The sequence below is a fragment of the Electrona antarctica genome (assembly GCF_951216825.1).
Source record: "Electrona antarctica genome assembly, chromosome: 22".
Taxonomy (NCBI): Eukaryota; Metazoa; Chordata; class Actinopteri; order Myctophiformes; family Myctophidae; genus Electrona; species Electrona antarctica.
Window position 1 is genome coordinate 20,639,078 of NC_136805.1, and position 20,141 is coordinate 20,659,218.

The following is a 20,141-nucleotide window of genomic DNA, read 5'->3' on the forward strand; positions in this document are numbered from 1 at the left end:
TCTGGCTCGGAGGTATCGCGATATTTGGCTGCCAGACAGGAAACGGTGGGAAGTCTCGCGATACTTGGTACGTTCAGAAAGGTACTTTGTGCTCTTTAGATACCATACCTCTATAAAAATTACAGTGAACACAGCAGACAATGTGTTATATGTCTTCTGTTGTTTTCCAGAAGCGATTCCTTTACATAAGGTCTGTCATTCAGAAATAGTGTTTGTTCATGAGCTGGTCACTGAGCTCTCATGACTCCAGTGCATTCTGCTGAACTTCCGGGTGTAGTTTGGCTTCGTTTGGCTCATAGACATATAAAGGTAGACGCCCCTTTCAGCTGTGGTGCGTATGTGCTCAAGGGAGGGCAAAAACTTCCCGAGATTCCTTGCGAAGCACCGTGGAAGCATGAGTGTGTGTCACAGAGCGCATGTACTGACTGTTATAAAGATGTGCTGTGATTGGCCAGTAGTCACTTGAGTGGCAGCGTGACATAGCATGCCTTCCACTCTTGCGGCGTCCTTCCTCCCCCAGTGTAAATTCATCCGCCCTCCCGTCGACACACATGGCTCCAATGAACTGCAGCGGCCAATGAGGCATCTATTTTTTAAATATCTATGGTTTGTTTCCCATGAAAGCATCAACACCTGTGGTGTTGCTCAGTTTCTGTTCAGATTAGCTCATATTAGTAAGCCTTGAGCCTATCTCCCCTGGAGTCCTGGACATGACTCTAGTATGTCGCAGGGACATATCCCTGGCCGGGGATCGAACCCCAACCTCCCAGTCCCAGGGCGGACATTCTAACCACAAGGTCACTGTGCTGGTTAGCTCATAGTCGGGAAGAAACTGCCACATGTTCCGAAGATCTTATCAGCAATTTAATTCAGCAGACATAAGATAGAGGAACTTAATGACTACCATCCATGATAAATTATGAAATTCAAACATTCACATCAATTAGGGGTTTGATTATTTTATTAGTGTATGCATAATTTTGCTAAATGTTCATCAAAAGTTAAGACAAACATCTAGAAGTGTGGTGTGTACTGAATTTGTAATTATTTGGCCACAATCCACAACAATTAGATTGTATTCACTTTATTTTGATTGATTATTGATCATTATTTGTTTCCAGTTCACACATTACACATCACCATATGATATGATACAGTGGCTCATCTAATATCTAATAATGCTTTGCCAAATCTACAATAAAGCAATGGTTTCAATAAGTAAGTCAAAAACATTTATCTATCTAAGGTGGTTCCTAGCTAAATGATGCAGAGTTGGTAACCAAATGGGCCCTTATGTCGGTACATTTATAGATCATGTAAATTGAAACCAAATGGACCCTTACGTGGGTAACATTTAGTTTCATTGTACACGCTCAAGAGTTAAATTATTGGTAAACATTGCATTACTTAATTTACAAGAAGTCTACACAATGATTGTTCTTTTGATCATTTGCCTGTTATCTCTCCTATTGTGGACAAAATCATATCCAACGATAACAAAATATTCTAAATAGAATAAATAATGGACCTTGATATGAAAACAATTGAAAACCACTGAATTAAGGAGCCCCCTCTGTTGTCCCTGCCATCTTCTGTTCCTCCTCCTGTTTCTGCAGTGTGGCGTAGGCCTGTTGATCTCCCCTGTGAGGGAGGGAGAAAATAAAAAGAGGACAAATATGAAGACAAGAAGGTAGTGCAAAGACAGCTCATACTGTACTGTATGACCAGAGGGGTTTACTCAAAACATGACATGTATGAATAACATAGGTGGGCTACAACCTTAAAGCGTAACAAATATTCTAATTCATCCCAAAGAGATGCACATTGTTCCAAAAATCGCTTATCTGATTTGCTTCTGTCAAAACTCCACTGTAATTATTTCTCTAGTCTAGTGATTTCTCAAGGCATTTTGCCTATGGCTTTTTCCTTGAACGTTTGATGGGTCTTACCTTTTGCCCAGAGAGGCGAGGCCATACAGAACACCTGCAGCAAATGCAACAGCATTTCCAAACAACGTGGTAATAGAGAAACTGATGAATATGGGAACCAGAGCCATTCTGTAGATTAGAAATGAATGGAAACATTAAATCAGTTGATGCGAGACATTTTAAGTACATTGTAGATCAATTAACTAGACCTAAAATTAGGTGTTGCAACTCAGTTTTGAGAAGTAATTCTGTTTTATAATGCCACTGTGATCTACTAAAGGCAAATACAAAAGGCCTTATTATTTTTCTCACCCACAGTAGAAGACACCTTTCTGCCAGGACTTGAGTTTATTGGCCCGTGTTGCTATTACGTTAGAATACTCTACAAACTGACAGCAAAATGGTACTTCACAAAGGAACAGCAGAAAGGCATTCAACCTTGAGAGACAGGAGGTGAGGAAAAGCAGCAGTAAATTATCTTGTGCATACAATTTGCATACCTTTTATACATTGATAACAAATAAACAGGCCTTGAAAGTGATAATCAAAACGATTATTGGTCCACATACAGTTGTTGCTTAGTAGCTTAAGACTTACATCATCCAGACTCCAGCAATAATGCTTAATGGATGCACAGTAACACAGTTCCATATCCCTAGGGTGGCACAGGCTATGAGACGGAAAGGAAACTGTGTTAATAATGAGAAGAATAATTACTACAGCATAGGGAAATTACACAATGACTTGCCTGTGGGGAAGGTTGCACATGTGAAATATAATTCATGATGGAATGAAAAGGTTGTTGTGACAGACAGAAATGGGCTTGTTTTCTGTGCTTTTTTTTGTAATTTTCTCCTCGAATTAATTAGGACAGCCCAGCGTGGTCAAATAGATATCAGCTGGAACCCCAAACAGAAAAGAGTATCGTGCCAGTTGCCTATTTGGTCTGCTGTCCCAACACACATGCATCCTGAATAATACAGAGCCCATTGAATATGCAACGTTCCAATGGCTGAATGTGATACAGACCCATTTACTCTGGTGACATAGTAGGCTACCTAATGTGACAGAGAGAAGGATGGGTGGGGGAAGGGAGGAGGCCAGCAGTAAACTGCAAAATATCACTCTCAGTATTGTCTGAGTCAATAAATCCTTCCTGGAACACACAGGTTTACATAAAATTAAGACTTACACTAAACACTGAGCTCACATAGATCTTCTAACTAGATGGAAAGTGATGGGGAACAACTCCAATGCTGGTCTGGCCCAGCAGTGTCAGAACCTAGGTGTTGTATCTATCACTTCCCACTGCTTTCCCCTTTCCTTTCATTGCAGTTCAAAGGCCCACTAGGTGAATTATGGAAAGAACAGTGTGCCTCAGAATCATGGCCAATTTTTAATACAACCTGTAAGGAAGGTAGTGTCAGTCATATCTGCTACATTAACTTCAAATTACAGCTAAATAGCATGCTAAATGTAACTTTTAAGTGGCATTTCCACTCAGGTTTAGGTCCACAGAGCTGACCATTACGCTTATCATGATCACGCAGGCGTGTCCAGAAGGTGTGGTAAGCAGATCTGTCATTATTCCCTACAAACAATTAACTATCAGCGACTTACATATTCCTCCAATAACCCCAGCGATTTTGCAGAGACATCGGTACCACCATGATATGTCTTCTCCTTCCTCCGGGGAAGTTTTGGTCGGCGCAGCAGTAGCCTCGTCGGTGCTCATTGTGTCTGGCTACCTAGTTGCCTTCATGCATCATTTAGATGTGTCACAGCCCAGTGCCCACCTAACCACAAATACTTGTTTGCAATAATCCAGTGAACTTCATCTTAGGTTATTTAGCAGTTATATCACTATGTGCAAAAACAGCAGTAATGGTACAGTAGAAGAAAGTTAGGGCTGGGCAATATTTCAACATCAATATTGTGATATGAGACGAGATATCGTCTGGGATTCATATCATGATATGGTATAAATGTTGTCTTCTGGATATTAGAGGCTGCTTTACAGTATGTAATTTCCTGAATTCATATGGCTGTTTCTAGTTGTTCAACCCACTTAGTTATTATAATTAATTTCTGATGATTATTTATCAAAAGTATCATTGTATAAATAGTTTGTGAAGCCAATGGTCATTGTCAGGATATCAATATCGATGTACTTGGTCATGAATATTTATTTGATTTGTGTCACACAGCCCTAATGCAAGTAAGTTAATACCCAAACAAGTTGTTTTTTTGTTTTGTTTTTTGACACAACCCAGATCTGGCCTTGACCATTATAGTGCAGTACTGATAGGTCCCTGAGGGAGTCCCCCATGTAGAGGATAATAACACAGACAAATGGAGGTAGCATTTCACGAGCCCAAACATTCTGTAGCTCGATTGAATGTTGATTGACTTGACTGGACAGGACAGGACAGAGCTTCAGTATTGATTACATTGGAGTACACAGTAATCAATTAAGGCACTCTTTGGAAAGTACAAATACATAACGGAAGAATCTAGCAGTGTTCCCATTCTCTTTCTGGTGAAGGTTTCATGTTTCTTTTCTATTCACTACACTATTTTATTACTTGAATTTGGCATACATCATTTTATAATTAGAATCCTTTTTTCTTGTCACATCACAGTTTTATAGGTGTAAAGCATTGGGTGTTGAATGAGAATGAGAATGACAGTAGAGGTAACGAGATAAAAAAGGTTAAAAAGAACAAATAAAGATAAATACTGTTGGCATATGTGAAAGCAGATATGTTTGCATATATGCAGGTGTGTTATTTTGAAACATTAGCATGCAGGTGGAACAAAAAGGAACAGCAGGTACAATATAAGGTGCTGTTTCAAAGACCAGGTTATTTTTCTTTCTTCTTTTTTTTTGTAACAATATAATTTTTCTGCATGGCCTATACCTTATGTATATCAAACTCTGACTGGTGCTTAGTGAATGATTACCATTTTTAATCTGTAGTCTCCCCCTCTAGTTTAGTGCACATGATGCAGTTTCATTCTAAAAGGAAGTGCAAAACTCGACTACAGTTCCTGGCAGGGCAAATCAAAACTTTATATGACCCAATTTACTGTATACAGATAGGTCTGAAAGTCCAGAGGATGAATGATGGGAAATTTCTACTTGTGTGCCAACTACAGTAAACTTCCTCTGTGTTCATTTAACCACTTGAACCCTGGCATCTATATTTTGGGGCATGTACTGCGTACAGTAGATGCAAATCTTCCAATTGAACCACATGTAAATGAATGGGATGAAGAACAAGTAGGCGATGTCTGACAGGTGTACAAGCTGGAAGAATTTATCTAAACATTTCTTCTTATTTTTTTTAATGTTTTTTGTGGCTTTCGCCTTTATTTTATATTTTTTATGGAGGGACAGACAGTAAGCTGACAGGAAATGGGGAGAGAGATGGGTGGAAGACATGCAGTAAAGGCCATCGGGAGTCGAACACGCGGCACAATGCCAGACTGCATTGCCAGCCAAGGTGCCTGGACCACTGTTGCACCACTGATCTAAACATTTCTGTTAAAGCTTGATTTCATACTTCATACATATACCAAAAATGGCTTTGCATAAATGAGGTTTGAGTTTGACACCACAGTATTGTTTGTTTAAAACTGATGACTTTATACTGCATTATTTGAACCATAATGGTTCAATGAATTGATGTTTAATGTTGTGAAGGGGTTTCCAAAATGTGTTTCCCCGAATATAACACAATATAACGGTGCAAATAGTGATGTACAGTAGATCTGTAGATCATTATAGCAGATCCACAAGCATTATAGCAGAGCTACCATCTCACAATGCGAGCTTGTAGATCTGCCATTTTCACAATTTCTTATAAAATGTATTGTCAGATATAGGAAACTTAAAACAAAATGTGATATTTACTCATGACCCCAAAATATGGTCCTGTGTGTGTGTGTGTGTGTGTGTGTGTGTAAACATTTTATTTTTTAAATATTATTACCAGTAAGACGCCTGGGGGCGAGAAGCACGCATCCGCTTCGTTGACGGCAGACTGCTGGGCGAGCGCTGGCACCCAGCAGTTAGGTGAAAGCCTTCGTTATTTCACCTAGAGCTCCATATATGGAGACAACCTATAACTCCATGTATGGAGACAACCTATAACTCCATGTATGGAGACAACCTATAACTATGGAGACAACAGCGATATCCAGCACTGATGTCACCTGGGGGCTTGCCTGGAGTGACCAGGGGGCTGATGTCACAATGACCTGGGGGCTTGCCTGGGGTGACCAGGGGGCTGATGTCACGATGACCTGGGGGCTTGCCTGGGGTGAGTGACGGGGATATGAGTTAGGTAACGTGTCAGAGTGACGGGAATTGTTGTGAGTGATGTCACAAAAACGCAAGGTTTCATAGTTATTAGCGACCTTCGGTTGCAATTATTTGTATTATTTGTATTTATTTATTTGTCCCAGAACAGATGTTTGGAGTACATTATACAGTAGCTCAGCTCTGTGTTTTGAACAGTCCAGGTTAGGTGCCTTGCTCAGTGGCTTGACTAAGATGGACGTCCGGGCAAGTAATCAAACCACCATTTCTTCTTTTGCAATCAGCCTCAATCAATCAATCAATCAATCACCTCATGGCCAGCAATCCTTTCTCCTGTGGGCTTTCTGTGTGATTACTTTTCTGAAGCTTCTTTCATAGCCTTATATAGGCCTACCTAGAGGAGCCCCTCTTAACAAGTAACAACTGTATACATATAATAACATGCAGTAGTACAACATATACTGTAACATAACCTGCTGTAACATATGACATGCAAAAGGACTTGCTCTTAATAATGAACTACTGGGTCACATTCTATTAATTTGAAGTATATTGATCCCATTGGTTTTCCATGCATCCAACAGATATTATTCTTAGCTGAATATTGGCTTAATCCAAATGCTATTACTCATATATTGGAAAGTAATAGATGATAATCATTGCACATTATTTACCCTTAAATCACGTTACATCTTTTTAAACTATAGATTTTCTGCTATGAAGCCATTTGTTTTGCTTGACACCTTCACACCATTCCTTATTAATTAATATTAAAGGCAAGGATAGTATACGTTCACAATAACAAGTCATTGTCCATGGCAGTCTGCCCCTCCCCATAAATGGCTGCAACCCTTTTCTTGGCCACATGATGTCTCCCCAGGTCTGAAGCCTGAGGACCTCTGTGTGCATGTGCTATTCAACGCTGCCACCAAGAGGCTAAAATTGGATGTCTCTGATGACTGTTCAGTTTTTAGTGTGAAGAGTTAAATGAATAATATATATGCCACATTCATTATTTCTGCCATGCAGGTTGACAAAATCAGAATGTAGACTGCTATTTTTGATGAAGCAGTGTATGGAAGAGGAAGAGGTTCTTATCTTATCGGTTTATGTTTGGTGAAGCAGGATGCAAGTCAACTATAGTATATAGTTTAATATATAGGCATTTTGAAGGGGTGGAAAAACATCAGACTTTCTTAGTGAACCGTCTGCACCAGTCTACCAATTATGCATTATTTACATGAACTATTCATAGAATCAGGATGATCCCCTTCAGTTTTCCGATGCAGCTGTGATCTGTCCATGTGTAAAATGATTAAAATTCCAGGAGCAACAATGGTATTTGTGACATTAAATACTTTATTAGTCAGAAATGTAAACAGCAGCACAAGTTATAGTCAGACACTAAGGCTATAATGGATAGCATCTGACAATGATGGGAAGAATATCAAGATTCTTCCCATCATTGTCAGATGCTATTGCAATACCTTTTGGATCTATAATTGCTCCAAAAGAAATATGCACTGAGCAACAAGTTATAGAAAGAGACGCAGCAGTGTCGGCTATAAGCTGCAATATAACATCTGGGACATCACATCTTACAGTTTCTTTGGCACTCTTTAACAGCCACGTCTTAACCACTTTCAACCTGGCATGGCTATTTTGGGCATGTCAAAGCACATTCCAAAAGAAAAAAAAATATATATAGCAGGTTACAAGCTCCTACATGAGCTTGTAGATCAGATAGCCATGTGTTCACTATATTTTTGAAGTGGTTAAAGACGGGTATAGGCTACTTTATTATTTTTATTTTATTATTATTTAGAAAAGAGAATAAGATTAGAGAATGTTTGGCTGCTATCTGAACAAAAAACTGGGCCTTTTACTGAAACAGAAGTAAACACATGATTCTACAAGCTACTAATTTAGGCCTAGGCTACTACTAATCGCATCATCATCATGGGAATACTAACTAGGCTAATCACCACAATCTTAATTCACTGATTGAAGGTCATATTCTTTCCAGAGAGGATGTCTAAAATGTACACATTCTATACATTTGTAAACTGCTTCATGGTACCGGTCTGTCGATGTCAGCAGCCAAGGATGGTAACCTCAGATGGTCAAGATGGTGTTTGCGTTCGTTTGAGCAGGCAGATTATTTGTGTGCAACAGCATTGCCCCTGCAAGAAAAATGAAATGAATAACAATATTCAACAACACAATCACTATCCCAGGGTGTGGGTGTGGCTATTTGGTATTGATTATTTATTTAGTAATCAAGTTCAACAACACCATATCAGAAATTAGCCTGCATATTATTCAGTGGGGTCCTCCTCCCTCCCACCCTCTATATATTTGTCCAATATAATCCGCCCACATGTATCGTCTGAGGGGGGGAAATAGTGCAGAAGGTGACGCTCCTCCAAAGCAACAGGGAGAGACAGCGAGAGAGGGAAACGTGTGCGTGAAGAAATACTGGGTGCACAGTGTCTCCATCACCAGAGAGCTATATCTCCATTGAAACATTTGGGAGGGGGAGATAGAGGAAGGCTTGAATGGTAGCTACACCCTGCGCCTGGAAGCGTAGAGACATTAAAAGAAAAAAAAGGGCTGGCATTTATTTATTTTTCTGGCAATAACGTGAGGTGGGAGAAAGAGGGGCACTGCACTGGTCTGGTATCGAGGAAAATAGATTCAGAGGGACATCTGCTTCATTTCATACAAGAGACTCATTCCTTGCCATCATCAGCATGACCATATAAGCTATAAGTAATAATCGGCAATAAAAGAAACACCTGCTTTTCAACAGGCGCGCGCAATCCTATTTTGATGTATTATAATCGGGGGGGAAAGATCTCCTGAATGCCTGCGAGAAACTGGATACTCTCTCTGAAATCATAAGAACAATTTAAAGAAAGAAAGCTACATTTTGATTGTTCTTTTGGGTTAATGTGCGTGTTTTTGCACGCGCACGAAACGAACCCGAACCAAAAGCAAGTGAGTATTAACCGTGTCTGGTGTATATGTCTGTATTTTTGGTGGCATTATTCTGCGTTTATACAACCTCCAATCAATGCACAATTAAAGCTCTTTTTTTTGGGCCTGCTTTAAAGAAAAGAAGAAAGAAAAAACACCGTGTAGGCCAACGCAACCCTACATTCAACAAGTATATCTGCGCTAAGTGCAACATTTTCATGTAACCTCAGTGAAATGTGTTTTAATCAATATCGTGAGCACTCAGGCCAATACTGTACCAATTGGTCGATTTGTCTCAAAGCCCACCAGTGTAGCCTATAGCTGTTATTTCCTACAATGACAATAATAACTCCGACACAGTCCGATATTCCGATTTAATTGCACACGCACTGATTATGGCGACCGATATTTCACACTGTATTCCCTAAATCCTATTGCACAAAGGGTGGGTGTTTCCCCATCCAGAATAGATCACAGCAGTTTCATGTCCCTATATATGCTTTCATCAACATCATATTGTGTGTTAGTTTGTGTATCATCATGTGTGTGTTCGCGTGGTATCCGTGTGCAGTGTATGAATTGTTGTCTATAGGCATCTGACTGTGTGTTGACCTGTCTTCTGTGTTATGTGTTCATGGGTGTGTGTGTGTATTGTTGTAGTATTTATTGTGGTAGCGAGAGTGTCAAGGCCTGAAATGGAAGGTTGATTTGAACCATTGGAGGTGGAGTGGGGGGAGGAGGGAGGAGGAGGAGGGGGGGGGCTCACAGACATATACAGAGAACTAGGTGTGATGGAATGGGCCGAGAGAGAGAGAGTGTGTGTGTGTGTGTGTGTGTGTGTGTGTGTGTGTGTGTGTGTGTGTGTGTGTGTGTGTGTGTGAGGGGGCGGGGGGGGGGGGTAGTACCTCAGTGGAAGCACACATAGGAAGGACACGGTGTCATCGACATCTCACATACAGGACATCAACGGAGGCAGTTAAAAGTCTAGACGTGCTCCTCTTACATGATCAATAAATATACCCCAGCATTTTCTTTTTAAATTGACTTGACGGGGCAGCACTCAACCCTTATTTCCCTCCACCTTACTGGGATCTCACGGTGGTGTCCCTTCTGTCGTGTACTATGCTGTGCTTTTCTCAACCCTGCATTATAAATCTGCAGTTGATGCTATTTTTAGACTTCAGGGTAACCCAGAAAATACCCCTTCTATTTGAGAGAGAAAAATCCCTACAACCCCCACACGCCACCCCCCCCCCCCCCCCCCCCCCCCAGACAGAAGGAGGCTGCCAGTGGCTGTTGATTGGTGGAGCAGTGATGGGGGCAGAGAGGTATGGTGTACTGTGTGATATGGGGGGGTATAAATCTATTTTAAGAATGTGATTGAATTATCTGTGTCGTGCTCTTGCCTCTGACCCTTCCCTCGTAGTGATGGCTTCTGTCCCTGCACCCTGCCATCCTGTGTCCTGCAACACAAGTCCTGTTATCCAGAGATGTCCTCTTTCTCACCTATAATGTGTCTATGGAGACACCTTTCTTGTTCCGGGAACTAATTAATTCTCTGATCAAGTTAACCTTTTAAATTTAAACCCTCCAAGTCTCAGGCGTTTGACCTTCAGGCTTACCTCAAACAAATCTCACATACTGTGTATGTCTTGATGGATAACTTAATTTACATCTCATCCTTTCCTTTCCTCACTCCTCTTCTACTATTCTGTTCCCCCCTGCCTTTGCTTTCATTTCCTTTAACGTGTTTTCATTTAAAATCCTTTGTCTTCTCCTGGACTGCTCGTCTAATTCCTCGTCTAATCTGTCACTCCCCTAAGAGCCCCTCCCCTCGGTTTAATTGGTGTCCAGTTCACAGGTCAGAGATCTGTGCAGTAATACTTTCTCCCGCATCCCCTTTGGTATATCATTCCAGTTCCACCGCTGCCTCTTAATCATTCAGGAAGGGCAGCATCGTTAATTAGGACTGGACGGATTTAAAGGACTTGCAAAACAATGATGGGACATGTGGTGTTAAAGACCTTTGGTCCTGATGCAAATTCTCTCAGAGACCCTGACATGTATTTATTTATTTATTTGTGGGCTTGGATAGCCACTTATCTGTAATTAGCTCAGATATGCTTGTGCCCCAAAATAGAATCACTTCCCGTCTGGATACCTTATCCCATGGCTCTTTCCTGCCAGCCATTCAGTCGAGCATGAGGATCTTTCTACCTCTGCTGGACTGCTTGTAGTTTCCTTATTATTTCACCCACAAAGGGGTGCTATAGTGTCTCCTCTTCTCTATTGTCCTGCCCTGCAACATACTATTACATTCTCACAACTCTCTACAAGCACAATGTCTTGCCTTTCACATTTGGCTAGTAAAGTCTCACACACTACACGACATGGTGATAAATACTTACTATAGTAAAAAATAAATAAAAACTCTAAATTGCTAGCAGGCTTAAGCCTGATGCATACTTTTCCAGTTATTTTAAAACCACATTTCTAGCAGGCTCAAGCCTGATTCATACTTTGCTGCACAACTGTGTGCACGTAACCAACCTACAAGCTCACCACACTTTGTCGTGCAAATGACATGTGAGCTTGCACGTCTGTCGCCTGCTATTGTCAGTGTGCGACACTGCCGTGCGACAGAGCATATATTAGACTTTGGCCTTGTGTATTAATCATCCCTAGTGGCAGCTAAGAGGAGACGTCTGAGAGCACGAGCCTCTCTCCCGAGAGTTGACTCCGAAGCAGCAGTAGCTTATAGGCAGTGATTGAACAATATGCACAATGACAAGACCCCCGGGGAGGCTGATGATGTTGCAGTACATGCGGATTGGTCGCATAGTAGGAGGCACAGCCACCCCACCGGTGGCACGGCATAGATAAGCTTTTACTGCCTCCGGTAGATTGCTATTTCCCTTTCTGCTTGCTTAATTGATTGGCTATTCAATTCGCATTCAGGGATTTGCCTGTTGGTGAGCTTTATTATGCCAAGAGATGTTCTGTCCCACCAACCCCCCGCCTCTTGTCTGCGTGCTGTAACTGAGGGTCTCTCTCTCTCAATACTGTATATATCACTCTGCTTTTCGCTCTGTTTCTGTCATGGTACCATCTTCCCCCTGTCTCCATATACTGTACAACTGCATGCACTCACACACAGTCTCTAGGCAAAGCTGTGATTTTCTCTTTCCATTCAAGCCCTTTCCGGTATTCTCATTGCACACACTGCACCAACCCGCCCATCTCCACCAGTACCTTTTACCAAAGACGTGCACTGCACACACAGAGAGAGAGAGCGATAGAGAGAGAGAGAGAGAGAGAGAGAGAGAGAGAGAGAGAGAGAGAGAGACACCATGCAGTGACACCACGCCGCTCAAAAAAGGGGGAGGTGACCGCAGTGATTCGCCGGCGATGCAGTGCCACAGTTTCTCCTGATGGGGTCTCCTCAACACTGGGGAGTAAATGCAAGAGCAGAGGGAGATAAGGTAGCACTGAAGCTGTGCTGCGGTGCAGGAAGGGAGGGAGAGTAGTGATGTGCAGGGAACAGCATGAAACCTTGTGCTTACATCCTTTGATGATGAGGAAGCGAGGGGTGGGGGGGGTGGGCTTGCGGCACAAACACACACATATACTTGCATGTGTGTGGACACACGTGCTTATATATGCATTAGAAAGCACACAATTCTTCCCCCAATGGTGCATTCACACACACACACACACACACACACACACACACACACACACACACACACATGCATGTGTCTATTTCTATTCTCAGCCCCTCTCTCTCGTGTTTTGTCCCCCATGCAGCCTCCATCTTCTACCTTCATCCCTCCAATTCCATTCAGGTGCATCAAACGGCACTATCCTGAACCACTGCAAGATCTCTCTCCAACTCACTCCCTCCCTCCCTCCCTCACCGTGTCTTTCTCGCTCACCAACCCTCACCTTTTTCACATCACCCCTTCGTGTGTGTCCCCTCTGCATTTTGCATCCTCGTCAAAGCCATTGAATCCCCAACCCTGATTTTTTTGTATTGCCCCTCTTTCATTTTTCCCATAATTGTTCATATAATCCCCCCCATACACACACTTCACGTCACGTCACCTCTCCTTCCCCTGCCTTATTTTTTTCCCTTTCCCCTAACAACACCCCTCCTCTTCTCTCTCTCTCTCTCTCTCTCTCTCACTCTCAACCTTTCTGTCTCTCTCTCTGTGATTGGTAAAGGTTTTTTTTGCTTTCTCTGCCAACTGGTGGGTATATGTTCCGCATAGTCAGCAGCACTCCTCCAAATTCCTCTCTGCCTCTGCACTCTCTCTCTCTGTGTCTCGCTCTCTGTCAGTCTCTCTCCCTCTGTCCCTCCTTCTCTCTTTGTCTCTCTCTGCAGCTCTCTCTCACTGTGTGTCTCTCTCTCTCTCTGTGTCTGTCTGTCTCTCTCTCTCTCTGCGTCTCTCTCTCTCTCTCCTTGTTACTCTAGTCTCTACCGCTCTCTCCCTCTTCACTCTCCTCCCCTCCCCCCTGTTACTGCTGGTACCTCACAGTCAATGCGTCCCATGATCCCACACCCTCCCCCTCTTGCTGCAGTGTTTCTGCTAATATATATTAGCGTCAGTGCAGCCGTCATCGGTACCGTGCACTCTCTACTTCTTTCTCTGCCCCAATATCTCCTCTATCTGTTGCAGAAATGCACATTCCCCCCCAGGCTGAGTATCATTAAGCTGCATTTGCCCTGCATGTATGCAGCACTCGCCACCAGGTGAGAGTGTGTGAGGCTCTCTCTCTAGTTTCCCCCATCTCTCTTTCTGTGTGTGTGTGTGTGTGTGTGTGTGTGTGTGTGTGTGTGTGTGTGTGTGTGTGTGTGTGTGTGTGTGTGTGTGTGTGTGTGTGTGTGTGTGTGTGTGTGTGTGTGTGTGTGTGTGCATGCACATGCGCGTGTGCGTTCTTGTGTGTGTGTGTGTGTAACGGCAGTAGTAGCAGGGTGTCGCAGGACACGGTGGCCAAGTCAGGAAATGCTGCAGGAGAGAGAGAGAAAGGGATAGAGAGACATAGAGAGAGAGAAGGGAAAAGAGAGAGGAATTGTTCTGCTCTTCTACCTCTCACCATGTTCTCTCCTCTTCTTTGCTATTCTCTCGTTTTTCCGCTTCCTGAAGCATCCAAACTCCCTCTCTCTTTGCCCCTTCTCTTGTTTTCTCAATCCTCATTGGATGTTGAGATCTTTCCTCCATTTTAAACCCCACTCTCACCTTCCTCTGCCTTTAGCCCCCTCCTCATGTTTTTGGAGCAGTCGCATTGCTGCCTGTGATCAAAGTGCTGAGGCCAGCTCTTAAAGAGCCTTCTGAGCCGAAAAAACCTCGGACTGAAGGCAGCATTGAAGGCAGATGAAACTAGGAGGTATTTAATCTCATAAGCCTTGAACTCAATAAGCTCTTTTATCTGGCATTGTGTTGACGACAACTTTTAATTTGTCACGTGGACATTTCATTTTGAAATCTCAGAGGGATGTGAAACAGATTCCTGTGTGTAAGGACCCATGGGATGGCATTCTACCCCAGCTAACCTCCAAATCATTTTGCTGCATAAATGAACACTTAAGCGCATTTATGCAATCAATATGTGCCCCCCCCCCCCCCCCCCCCCCTCATTCTGACTGCAATGTGAACAAAAAGCAGTTAGAGACTTGCGGCTGTCCACATATAAAATATTAAGTAGCTCAGTAATGACCTACAAGCTACTTATATGAAGTAGTTGCCGGGATTTCCAGTCAAAGGGTCATCTAAGTGGTAAATACCAGACACTATATGATAAAAGCTGCTCCTCAGAAGTTATAGGAGTAGCAGTCATGGAAGCACTCGGACCGCCCCGTCCTGTCCTGTGCTTTACAGTGCAGAGCTGTCCATGGTCCTGAAAACCATCCCACAACACAAGCACTCTCTTGCTTGGAAGAATGCCCCGCAGGACGAAGAGAACAGTCTGTACGGATCCCTATTCACTGTCTCAACTTTCATCCATTATTATTGGATGATTGGTGCCTAAAAATGACCACTTAATAAGTGTCTTGATATCAATTGCTAGATTAAATACACATGGTGTATAATCGCGGTATTCATTTAACTCTGAAGAGTGTAAAAATGGAACTAAATGCACCCTATTTGTTTCCATTTCCATGCACTTGTATGCACTTGCAAAAGAAGAATTGGGGTTACTGCAGCAAAGACTGAAGTGTTGACGTAAAAGTGGCATGAACTCTTAGGACACTGAGGACACTGATTTTGTGATCTGGATGTCTAGCACTACTGGTCTCAGATCTGTTTCCAAATTGTGATTTCATTCCCATGCAGTTCTGAATAAATCTTACCTGAGTGCTGCGTGTCTCTGGGGTCCTCGAGAAAAATACATTCAACTGAGAAAAAAAAAGATAAAAAAGAAAAGAAATTAAGAAAAGTTACAAAATCAATTTGAAGAACAAGAAAAGGAACTTCAAAATAAGATTTGAAGAGAGACCAAGTTTCACATGACAAAAAAGTTTTCAGAAACATAACAAGTACACTTAAACAGACAAAACAAAGGAACTGTCAGAAGAAAGACACGGGTAAAAAAAATACTGCATTATGATAGACTCCAAGAGAGTGAGAGAACAGAAGTTGAACCGAAGTAAGAGAGGATTACTTTGGGAAGGGACAAGAATGGTGAGGTTGAAACATGGTACAGCAAAGAGGGAGCAAATTAGGAAAGAAAGAATGCACACACGGGTAGAGGAAGAGGACAGAAGTAGTTGGCGTGCAGAGGAGAAAGCATGAGAGAGAGCGGGGACCAGGAGAGGACAGAGAGGAGCGTGTTGTGTGAGCAAGAGGAGGTGAAGGAAAAGTGAAGCCTCGATTCTCCTCAATGAAATGTGATTCCTTTATGCGGAATATGAGAGAGAGCGAGAAAGAAAGGGAGAGAGTGCAATACAGAGAGGGAGGGAGAGAGAGAGAGAGAGAGAGGAGGAGGGTAGACGAAGAGCGCCGGAGAGAGAGAGAGAGAGAGAGAGATGGGGGAGGGCTGGAGAAAGCGAGAGCTCAGGAGAGCGGGGGGAGGGGGTGTAGAGGACGAGAGTGGCGTATTTTGTGAACGGAGGAAAAAAAGGTTAACAACACAGGTACGGTACAGTGGATGTGGAGACCGAGGGTCGTCATCTGTAAGTGTGGCTTCTCTCTAGAGCGCCGTGCACGAGCCGTGGGAACACGGCACACCGGGTGCAAAGCGGGGGTTCTTTGGGGGGGTAGGGGGGGGAGAAACCTTGTATCTTTCAACCTTTTGTTTTTTCGTCAAATAATGCCCTGCTTTATCATCCGAGTGTCGCACAAAATGAGTGAAATAATAATGAGCTCTATACACAAGCACACAGTGAGCTTGTTCATCATCTAAATCTAAATGTTTTTAAAATAAGAATGAAAAAGGAGCGGTATTGACATACAAGGTTTCCAGCAAGGAAATAACTGTATTTTTTGCTGCAGCGGAATGCATTCACTTTTACTCTGTGCTCTCTCCTTCCCAATGCCAACCCCCCTCGTCTCCCTCACTGCTTTCCCTTCTCCCAAGGGGGGGCCTCCCCCCTCCTCATCTCCATTACTGGGGAAGAGTCACTAGCTGTTTGTCGTAACCGCCCGCGGCGAGGGACTAAGTGCATTCACCCTTTTTTTTGTTTAACCCTTTCGTTTTCCGAGTGTCCGACTGCCTATTTATCACCATCACAGCTTTCTCTTTCTCCTCTCTCTGCCTCTCTCTCTCTCTCTCTCTCTCTCTCTGTTACTCCCCATTCCCAGGAATATGCCTCTGCCTGGCTTGCTTTCCAGTTTGCAATTTAGTCCGTCCTCTGTCATCCCTCCATTTAAAAAGCCAGATTTATGGCGTACCCTCCCCTCTCTCTCTGTCTCAGTCACACCCATGACTTTCACCTCCCTTCTACCTTCCCCTCTTTCTCTCTGTCCACACACGCACGCACGCACGCACGCACGCACGCACGCACGCACGCACGCACACACGCACACACACACACACACACACACACACCGATATGTGTTGAGCCTGCCTGGTTTACACCTCGTCATACGTCGGTGTCACTTGCAGAAAACAGACAGTCTCTGCTGCAAGCTTCATGTATACTGGCTATTTTTGATGCACCACACCATCGTACGATGGAGCCTAAATTAGGCATTACAGTGCAGTGTGTGACAGTGGCATGGTGTGAATGTTAAGGCAGTGGGAGGCAGTGGAGAGAGCGCTGCAGTGTAGTGTTTAGCATGCTCGTAGACTGATTGAGAAGATCCAGCATTAGCAGGGACGCCGCACTCTTGGGAGGCAATTAACACATGTGCACGCACGCACGCACGCATGCGCACACACACACACACACACACACACACACACACACACACACACACACACACACACACAAGAAGGCACTCTTTGGACAGGAGGCAGGGGAGCTGGAGGGAGGCATATCTCCAATTTAATACCCACTTTCGTTCTCCCCTTTCTCTCACTTTCATTCCCCTCACTTTTATTGCTACCCGCCACCCCCCAATTCCTCCCGAGTCCTGACACATACTCACGTGCAACACACACACACACACACACACACACACACACACACACACACACACACACACACACACACACACACACACACACCACACACACACACAGTGCCATATACTAGTCTCACCCCCTCTTCCAAGGCTCACAGTGGCCTAATTATAGGGAGAGGATTTTGAATGAACTAAATTGAATCTGGATCAATGCTCACAGCAATAACAATGGGACCTACATGGTTCAATGACACATAGGAAACATTAATGGTTAAATGATGATTCAGTCCTTTTAAGGGACTGAACATTGTGCTTGGAGGTTGTATCACGCAACAATGACTTTATGCTGTTTGTTCATGGTGACTGTGGTTCATTTGACTATAGCTTTAAGAATTGTGGTGTTTCCTGTTGAGTTATATAAATTGACTAGAAGCCACCTGCTCAAAATGACTGTTTAAACAGGTGTGGTCTTCTGATAATGACTTCAAAACCAATCTTTCTCATATCTGTCAACCCAGACAAGGTCATTTTGTGCCACTCTCTCTGCAAATGATTATCCTATACACGTGAACTGCATATCTCCTGTATGCAAGTAATTCTCAGTTTACAACGAAATGTTGATGTTTTTATCCACATCTTCGGCTTCTGCTAAAATTCTGTCCTTCTCTCTCTCCTGCAGACTCCTCCCTCCTCCTCCCTTCGGTTTCTCTCATCCTCTTCCCCCCCTCCCCCCGGTCCTCTATGCTCAGTTCGGTGTGTGTATCTTCTTTTAAAGGGCGCAAGGGTGGGAACAAGTCGTCCAACAAAGCATGTTACAGCGCAGACATGACTTGTCCGTCGGAAAGCGAGAAAATTGTGATAAACTGCGGCGGAGTGCGGCATGAGACTTACCGGAGCACCCTAAAAACGTTGCCCGGCACGCGCCTATCGTGGCTCACCGATCCGGACGCCTTCAGCAACTTCGACTACGACCCCAAATTGGACGAGTTCTTCTTCGACCGGCACCCGTCCGTTTTTTCCTTCATCCTCAACTATTACCGCACGGGGAAATTGCACTGTCCGAACGACGTGTGCGGACCGCTGTTCGAGGAGGAGCTCGCCTTCTGGGGCATCGATGAGACGGACGTGGAGGCGTGCTGCTGGATGAACTACCGGCAGCACAGGGATGCTGAGGAGGCGCTGGACAGCTTTGAGAACCCCGAGCCGGAGGACCCGGACGACGACCCCGCTCTGTGCGGCGCGGATGGGGACCTGAAAAGACTGTGCATGGCGGAGGAAGCGAGGAGAGCAGGCTGGTGGAAAACCTGGCGGCCTAGAATTTGGGCTCTTTTTGAAGACCCATATTCCTCCAAATATGCCCGGGTGAGTTACTCCCATGGTCTTTCTAAAGGGAGCTTGTTTTTTCACCATTTCATCATAGCCCCTCACTTCATATAATGTGGTCACCGTTAAAGTGGTGAGTTTCAAAAACTTTGTGAAAAATGTATCCGCCCATATGTTGAATAGGCTCCATTTCCCTTCACAATCAACTGCAGACCACTTATAAAGCTACCTATGTCATCCATCACTTTATTCTATATTAAATGGCAGGATATATAGACTCAAGGATATTGAATAATTGATGTTGATAGCATAAGGGGAAAAAGGAAAATGGTATGGCCAGTAAACCTAATGGTAGATCGGTACCAGTTGATTCCAAATTAGTTTTTTGTCAAATGCATCACTTTCATTTCATACTCGTGTACATGTACATATTTCATATTAGATGAGCTTATAGTTGCACAGTGAATGCTTTTTGTTATGGCTATCATAATTCCAATAGGCTATACTTGTATGTTGCCAGAACAGATTTAATATATATATGCTTCGAAAAGCAGCATCGGCTGCATCTCCTGCATCCAAATGCCTTCATTAGGCTGTATTTGTCTGTTTATGATGCGCATAAGCATGCCGTATTTCATGTTAGTCTTTATTTATTGAAGCGCTTCACAGAGGAGGCTCATGAGACCCAGAAGCCCCTGTGTTGAAGTACATGTCTCCTTCCCCATTTGCCCTTGATAGTGATACTGCTCTGTGTGATGGGCTGTTTTCATTGTCAGTCTCCTGTCTCAGTCAGTCACATCCCAAATGTCTTTTCACAAACGAGTGCTTTATTGAAATATTACTCATGCAAATAGTTGAATCACTTTGATGTTTGACGTTTGATCGTTTTCCCTCTTGATGAGTGTTATGGCCTCCAAACAAATATGCAAAACTAACAAGTGGCTCAAATTGGAGGCCTCAACATAAAGAAGGACATCACAGAATGAACAAGTTTTAGAGAATAATATCAAATACAGTACT

The 20,141-nt window shown here is 43.4% G+C and overlaps 2 protein-coding genes across 3 annotated transcripts in view; one reads left to right on the forward strand and one right to left on the reverse strand.

The window, feature by feature from the left end:
* Positions 1–1,078: 1,078 nt before the first annotated feature.
* Positions 1,079–3,663, reverse strand: LOC306915029 (calcium channel flower homolog; the record flags this gene model as incomplete). The annotated part of the gene is made up of 5 exons (XM_079492275.1): positions 1,079–1,641; positions 1,950–2,057; positions 2,241–2,366; positions 2,526–2,598; positions 3,549–3,663. The coding sequence occupies 5 exons, from the start codon at positions 3,661–3,663 to the stop codon at positions 1,560–1,562; spliced, it is 504 nt and encodes a 167-aa protein (XP_079348401.1). The 3' UTR covers positions 1,079–1,559.
* A 14,861-nt stretch (positions 3,664–18,524) lies between these two features.
* The window catches only part of LOC306915956 (voltage-gated potassium channel KCNC1-like), a 48,848-nt gene continuing 47,231 nt past the window's right edge, over positions 18,525–20,141 (forward strand). For both annotated transcript variants that reach the window (XM_079493650.1, XM_079493649.1), the window contains exon 1: positions 18,525–19,160. In XM_079493650.1, the coding sequence (XP_079349776.1) occupies positions 18,540–19,160 (621 nt within the window). In that variant the 5' untranslated portion in view covers positions 18,525–18,539. The remainder of the gene's footprint in view (positions 19,161–20,141) is intronic.